The sequence below is a fragment of the Austrofundulus limnaeus genome, unplaced genomic scaffold, assembly GCF_001266775.1.
Source record: "Austrofundulus limnaeus strain Quisiro unplaced genomic scaffold, Austrofundulus_limnaeus-1.0 Scaffold293, whole genome shotgun sequence".
Lineage (NCBI taxonomy): Eukaryota > Metazoa > Chordata > Actinopteri > Cyprinodontiformes > Rivulidae > Austrofundulus > Austrofundulus limnaeus.
Genome location: NW_013952695.1, coordinates 393,177 through 400,251, shown reverse-complemented (window position 1 = coordinate 400,251; position 7,075 = coordinate 393,177). Strand labels below are relative to the sequence as shown.

General features: G+C 42.2%; 2 protein-coding genes across 2 annotated transcripts in view; both read right to left on the bottom strand.

The window, feature by feature from the left end:
* Positions 1 to 3,161, bottom strand: part of aftphb (aftiphilin b) — a gene marked incomplete at its 5' end in the record, with an annotated part of 7,959 nt that extends 4,798 nt beyond the window's left edge. The window contains 4 exon segments of the mRNA XM_014021447.1: positions 673 to 842; positions 953 to 2,286; positions 2,755 to 2,785; positions 3,074 to 3,161. Of these exon segments, the coding sequence (XP_013876901.1) occupies positions 673 to 842; positions 953 to 2,251 (1,469 nt within the window).
* Positions 3,162 to 4,509: 1,348 nt separating this feature from the next.
* Positions 4,510 to 6,850, bottom strand: LOC106526767 (zinc finger protein 629). The gene is made up of 2 exons (XM_014021446.1): positions 6,432 to 6,850; positions 4,510 to 5,413 (listed from the first exon to the last, which is right to left on the bottom strand). Exons 1-2 carry the CDS (start codon positions 6,628 to 6,630, stop codon positions 4,722 to 4,724), a joined length of 891 nt encoding a protein of 296 aa, XP_013876900.1. The 5' UTR covers positions 6,631 to 6,850; the 3' UTR covers positions 4,510 to 4,721.
* Positions 6,851 to 7,075: the final 225 nt, after the last annotated feature.

The window sequence follows — 7,075 nt, the reverse complement described above, 5'->3', positions numbered from 1 at the left end:
TCTCTCTCTCTCTCTCTCTCTCGCTCGCTCTCTCTCTCGCCCCGCAGTGAAATTCAGGCTCTGCAATTGCTCCGACACTGCAGCAGCCGCGTTCTGCTTTGAAACCAATTCCATCTCCATTTTTCAGAAGCCCATCAACGTTTCTTTAGTTTGTTATTGCTACGAGCTCTCATGCTAAAGCGAGAGTTTACTCCTCCCGACACTAAGAAAACAGGAGGGGAGGAGTCAGCTGAGCGGAGCACAGAGAGGGAGAGAGACTAAGTAAACAAACAAGCAGGAAAATGAAACTTATCGTCCTCATATTTTTTAACCGACCTCAAAATAATTTATCATGCAATTAATTGATTTATTGACTATCGGGACAGGCCTACCTGGGAGGTTAATTTTAGGGTAAATGGTCAGGGTTAGGTTATGAAGTTTAAATAAAAATGAATGGAAGTCAATGGAAAGTCCCCACGAGGATTGAAGAACAAACGTGTGTGTGCAGGTGTGTCTGTGTACCAGTGTGGACTCATCAAAAACAGACCCAGAGTGTTACCTTAACTCATTCGTGCATGTTTAACAAACACACAAAAATCCAGGTACTTATCTGTTTAAAGGTGACCTAAACTACTAAAAGCTTAAATATATCAACTTTTCACTGCTTGTAGCCATAAAATATGTTATTCTTACCTCAGGGCATGGCTCAGTTCTGGTATCACCRCCCCCTCACTCTCTGGGAGGTCCTGGATTTGAAGCAAAGTATCGAGACTGAGCAGCTCTCCCTCACCTTCCACAAATGGGACYGGTATCTCCGGGAAACTGGACTGGAGGAGCAGCTGGACCCGGCAGCTCAGTGAAGCCTGGTTGGAAGAGGAAACAAACACAAAAGAAAAGAAAATCATACATTGCTTTTACAATATTATGTGATGGACAAAATGAATATAAGCATTTTTAGTCAAATGTCTTCAACCTGGCAGCTGTTCCTTCCCGTTGCTCCATCTCGCTCCTCCTTATTGTCCTTCCCAGCGWAAAAACTACCAACTGGCTCTCTAAACCATGCCCAGGTTTTACCCTCCCCTGGTACATTTTGATGCTTGAAGTCTGCCCAGTGTCCCTCTTCATCCTCCTGCGTGTGSGCCGAGCAGAAATCTGCAAAGCTGCCACTAGGAGGAAGCTTTCCCGGGCTCTGTGTTCTGACATCAGCTGTTTGAACAGGTTCATGGTCTCTGTGATGACCACCGGCGACATGGGCAAGTTCATCCTGTGTGTTTGTTAAGTGCGACTGGCTGGAGGTAGCAGAGGTTTCCTGAGTTGTGTAGTGGTTGGAGTGACGAAGGTGCGACTCAGACAAACTACGATTTGCCACTTCACTCCTGATCAGAAAGACAGAACGTCTACAGTTTTCTGGGTTTTCCACCTCTTCAGTTGCTTTGATTGACTGACTGCCTTGAGAAGCAAGACGCAGAGGAGACTGAGCTTCCACCTCTGCAGAGGCACGCTCAAAGGAAAAACCATCACAACAGGATGTCTGGTCAGCAGAGGCGGGCTCTTTCTCAGTGACCCGCTGAGGGACTCTGGCTTCGAGTCTCTGGACCTCCTCAACAGATGTGAAACTCAAAGCTGCAGGTTCCTGAGGCTGATGGTGGCCCTGAGGTGGTTGCACAAGAACTGCATCTCTTTTCTCACAGTGTTTTACATCAGTGCAGACGTCGCTCTGCTGGGTTTTGGGTTCAGAGTCCGTAACGGCATCTTGTTCACCAGAGCTGATGTGTGCTTCTTCCGGCCTTCTATCCCACTGCTCGGTAAAACCACAGCACCAAGGGTGTCCCGCCTGCTCCGTGAACAAAGTAAAATCGGCAAACCCTGTTTCCTCTGCAGGAGAATTCACTAAAGAGGCACTAAAAGCCTCAGACCCTGGGTCTTCAACAGCACGTCCATTTGAGTAGTGCAAAGATTCAGGAATACAAGTTGGCCCGTCCACGTCCATGTGACGCCCGTCAGAGCCCAACATCACAGCAGATGTGTGTTGGTTTTGTTCAACGAGGTGATTAAAGCTGGAGTTCGGTTGATGGGTTGCTGGCTTTGAAGTCGGAAAGGTTTGTCTGTGAAAAAATGGTGGCGCCGTGGCGTCAGCAAGGCCGAAAGGGGAGCACACCACCGGCGAAGAAAAATCCCCAAACTCGTCGTCTTCTGATCCCACACCACCATCACCGTCTCCGTCCATCGGAAGAGAGGAGTCAGAGTGTGAGGACATGATGTCTGGCTCCATAAACTCATCTAGCAGGGCTCCAAAACCTCATGTATCTGGATGAAGAAAGGGAAAACAGAAACAACAACTAATTATAAAAAATATATACATACTCTTTTGCCTATATTTTATAGAGTTCCAGTTTGTAAAGTACTTCCTGTTTTGTGTTTAGACTTCACTGGCTGTTAATAATTGAGGAAGTTGGATAAATATGTCCCTTTCAATAAATTTTTATAAGAGTTTTATATTAAATGTCTTTTTTTTTTTTGGATTCGGTCAGGTGCTTGTTTCTTCCTGGCTCTCTCTGTATGAACCAACCAGCCTCTCTAAAAAACTGGACTAACAGGCTGTATTCATGCTTATTTACCGAAAACACAGCAGCGACCGTCTGTTTAACTACAATAAAGGCAATTAAAGTCACATACTTTCATGTTTTGTCAATATGTCAGCAAAGGTCTTTGGTTTTGTAGTCGGTAAAGCAAAAAAAAAAAAAAAAAAAATACAAAACCGCTGCGTTCGTTCACCTCTTCTTCTCTCCCCTCCTGAGTTTTCATCCTGGACAGAAAACAGGTGATAAAAACTAATGTCTGAGAAGTCATGGAAACATTAGCAGGAAAATAATGTGTAATACAAGCGACAAAGATAAGTTATTTTTAGTGCAAAACGAGTTGGAAGAATTAATCCTTTTAAAGTGCTAACAGAAGCTGATCCTGTTAGCTCATTAATTACCATCACAGCGGCAGATTAGCTAGCTTTTAACAACAAGCTAGCTTCCGTTTCATCCGCCCAGCTACAAAAAGACGACTTGTTTAAACGCAGCCAAGGTTAGGTTAGCAATATTACCTTTTATTTTCCTGGAGCTTATTTCTCCAGTCATGTCAATTTCGCGGCTCCGCTCACTCCCATCGTTTATCAACATCGCTCTCCATAGTATTTATCAATCTAAGATGGATGAAAATTCAAGAGGTCTCACTGTGCTCARGGTTTCAGGTGCCACATCTTTATTAAAGAAACAGGAAAAAAATAACTTGTTTTGTGTTACATTTCCTCTGATATATTTTAAATATTACGAAGGAGGGTGAAAGATTATTTCAACAAACTTACCCTTACGAGCAGAAACAACAAAAAACATTACCACCTTCGACCTACGCAGTTTATTATTATTGTATCTCCATGTTGTCAATGTGCCTTCTTGTCTAAATAGGCGATCTTTGTTACTGCATTTACAGCAACAGCACCCCCTACTGGAAAACATTCCGCTGGTTATTGTCTTTCAACTTTTCCTGCATATTTTTATGGATACATTCGGAGCACAAAAAAAGTAACATCACACGGTCAAATTCTCAACCAAAATCCTTTGGACTGATGTGTCTGTGTCATTAAGTTAGCCAATTATTAAAGAGCAAGAAAAAAGGAGCAATGACCAAAAGACACATCAGCAATATTCAAAAAGAATACACGTACACAGAGAAAAAAAAATCACAAAAAATGCAAAAACAATAAAAGCATGCAGCTACATTGTCATTAAAGTGGTTGTAATTATTCACAAGCACTGAAATCTAACTGGTTTTGTTTATGGTTTGTGRTTATTCTGTATGTTGTGAGCGTTTCAGAGAAACTGAGACGTTTATTCTCTAAACATGACGTCCCAGTGGCTTTCAAACCCCAAAACACACTACCGCAAAGATTGGTTTGCCCTAAAGATCCAGTTCCCCTGACACAAACAGATATACTGTATATGCTGTTAAGTGCCAGGAGGACTGCGATCAGGTATGCATCGGGAAACAGCCATTGTTCAAAAGAATGATCCAGCACAGACAAGCTACATCATCAGGTCAGGACTCTGCTGTTTACACTCATCTACAGGCCAGCATTCACTCCATTATTAATTCTTCTGTGTTTGCATAATTCCACCGTATTTGTTTATCTAAATATGCCTAAAGGAGGTCAATCATGTGTTCATGTGGTTTCTGGCAGATTGGGCTGAGTGCTTTGTCTACATCAAGTGCGTACCCTCGTTTTAAAATGTTAAATATTTCACAAAATTACAAATTTTACTTCTGTGGAAAACTACAAGATAAACCCCTTCAAACCGCACCATTTGATATAATTCAGATCAACTGTTTTATGTTGAATTTCTTAGTATTTTATTGAGTCTCTTTAGTCTTATAGTGGTGTGTGAAACTATTTATCTTTGTGTTATCAGCCACAAAACAACAAAAAGGCCAACAACAAAAAAAGACACCAGGATTTTAAAATTATTAAAAACAAACATTAAATAAGCTTTGTTTCTTTATTTTATAGTTTAATAAAATACAAGAATGAACAAAAAAAAAAAAGATTACATCAGGTTAAATAGCGAAACTTGACAGTATTCAAATAACAGGCCAGGTTATTTGAATGTTAAGCGACATCTGATCAGGTGAACAGCAGCYTGAGATTTCATGGCTTTAATGTTTCTTCAGGTTTCAAACTTTTCACCTCAAATCGTTCAGYTTAATGATCTCTCCCCGTTGATGTCCGTCGGGCCTGAAGACCGCCGGGAGCATGTCTTTAAATGATAAGAATGTGCGACCATTTTCCCACATGAATTGCAAAAATAGGGCTTTTCGCCCGTGTGTTTCCTCATGTGAACCCTGAGGTTYGAAGTCTGGGTGAAGAACTTGCCACAGAAAGGGCACCTGTGTGGCTTTTCACCAGTGTGGACTCTTAAATGCAAAGTCAGGCTGTCTTTACGGGCAAACTCCTTGTGACACTCGGGACATTTAAAAGCCTTCTGTCCTATGTGCGATTCGTCCACGTGTCTGATCAGATCACAGTCCCTAATAAACGTCAAACCGCAAATACGACAAGTCTTACTGTCCAAGGTTTGCTCTCGCTGCAGGAAGGAACCACGATTTGGACCATAGTGGGATAACCCTGAACCTATGCTTCCGATCCACGGTCCGTCGTCATCGTTTAGCGTCACGGTCACAGAGCTGTCACTTGGGAACGGCTGAGTGTCAGTCTGAGTGGCTGTTTCTGAGTCGTGGTGTGGAAATGTTACATCCTCTGAAGGATCAGTCTCCAGGTCAGGGATGATGCAGACGTCCAGCTGCTCCTCTTTAACCTTCTGATGCTGCTGAGTCTGCTTCTGCTCCTCAGCTGGAAACTGACTTGGGTCCTCTGAGATTGACTGGACATCTGTGAGGCAGAGAACACGCCGAGTAAATATGAACGTTTATAACAAAATGCTTAACAACTGCACCAAGGATGAGCATGATCACTTATTATTCTGTTCACAAATGATGTGCTTTATCTCAACACCCAGCAAATTATACATCAAAATGTGTGGCTCCGTCTAGAACAATGTGCTATGACCTTTGATAGATACATTGTGCAACATACACAAAAAAGAAAAACAATATAAAAGGAGGTCAATGGGTTTTTGGTGGACTACAAAAAAAAAATCTCAAGCCATCTAAGGAACTCTGGCTCAAACATACTGTATTTCACAGCAGAAACATTAAAGTTTAAACAAGTTACAGGTAGGGCTGCCACAAACGATTATTTTAATAATCGATTAATCGTGGCAGCCCTAGTTACGGGATGTTTACTGTATGCCTGAACTGGAATTTTTATATATTTCACAGTTTTATGACTTGGGTAATGTTTGAAAAATAAAATAATCACACCAGTTTAGTTTTTTAATTGTCTACAAGTAACAAATCATTAGCACACAAACATTTCCTTTTTTTTTTTTTTGTACTTAAAGGCTCAAAAACTGTTATGTGTTGCTCTGAACTTTCACATCCCTGCTCTACTATCTGGCCTTCCTCCTCATCATCTCATGACAGCTCTATGACTCACAAAACTCTCATTAAATCATTTCTGCCTCATTCAGCCCTATACATTAATATGTTGGCATTCTTTGTCTTCTTTCACCCTGTGTGTGTCTCACCACTGTAGGACTTGTGTTTTCCAGTTGCGTCTCTATTAGGAAGTCGGACACAGGTGTGTGGAACCACTGGCGACATCTTCGACCTTTAATCTTTTTTTATTCTCTTATTTAATACGATTCATGCACCAACATGATGGCTTTTCAAGTGTAGGTTAAAATAAAGTTATGTTAGAAGTTTGGCAGCAGCTCCCTCTCTAATTATATCAWCACAAAATCGATATTAAAATGCCGGACGTGACCTCCGTGAGTTCATCAACAGACCTTCTTTGACCAGGAACACTCGAGGCTGTAAGACGGTGAGCTGCTCGATCTGTTGCTTCAGCTGGATAATTTCTCTCCGGGAGCGGAAGACCTCCTCCTGGTACTCTGTTACTGTCTTTTCAACGAGCCCGAAGATTTCCTCCGCAGCCGCTGTTAGCCGCTCGTTGACCAGCAGTCTGAGCTGCTGCATCCCCGACATGACGGGACACCGGAGGCACCGGGAGGGGCCGGGAGAAATCTGTTAAATGCAGGAAAAAAAAGCCACGACAAGTCAAAACGGCTAAGGTTGATTCAATAAAACCACAATAATTAAATTAATCTTTTGTCTTGTTGCTGCTGGCTTCTAAAAAGAGAAGGTTTTGTGTTTGCGTAGYGCCCCCTGCTGCTCAGGATGACTTATGAACGCGCTTTATAAACACGGCTGCAAATGTCTTCATGATCAGGGGTGGGCAATCCTGGTCCTGGAGGGCCGCAGCCCTGCAGGTTTGACCTTTTTCTCTGCTCAAACACACCTGRTTTGAAAGAATGGGTGAATATCAGGCTTCTGCAGTACGGAGGACCGAAACTGATATAATCAAAAATAAAAGCGGAAAAATATAAATTGACTAGTAAATAAATACACTTAAAGTGCACCAATATAATTC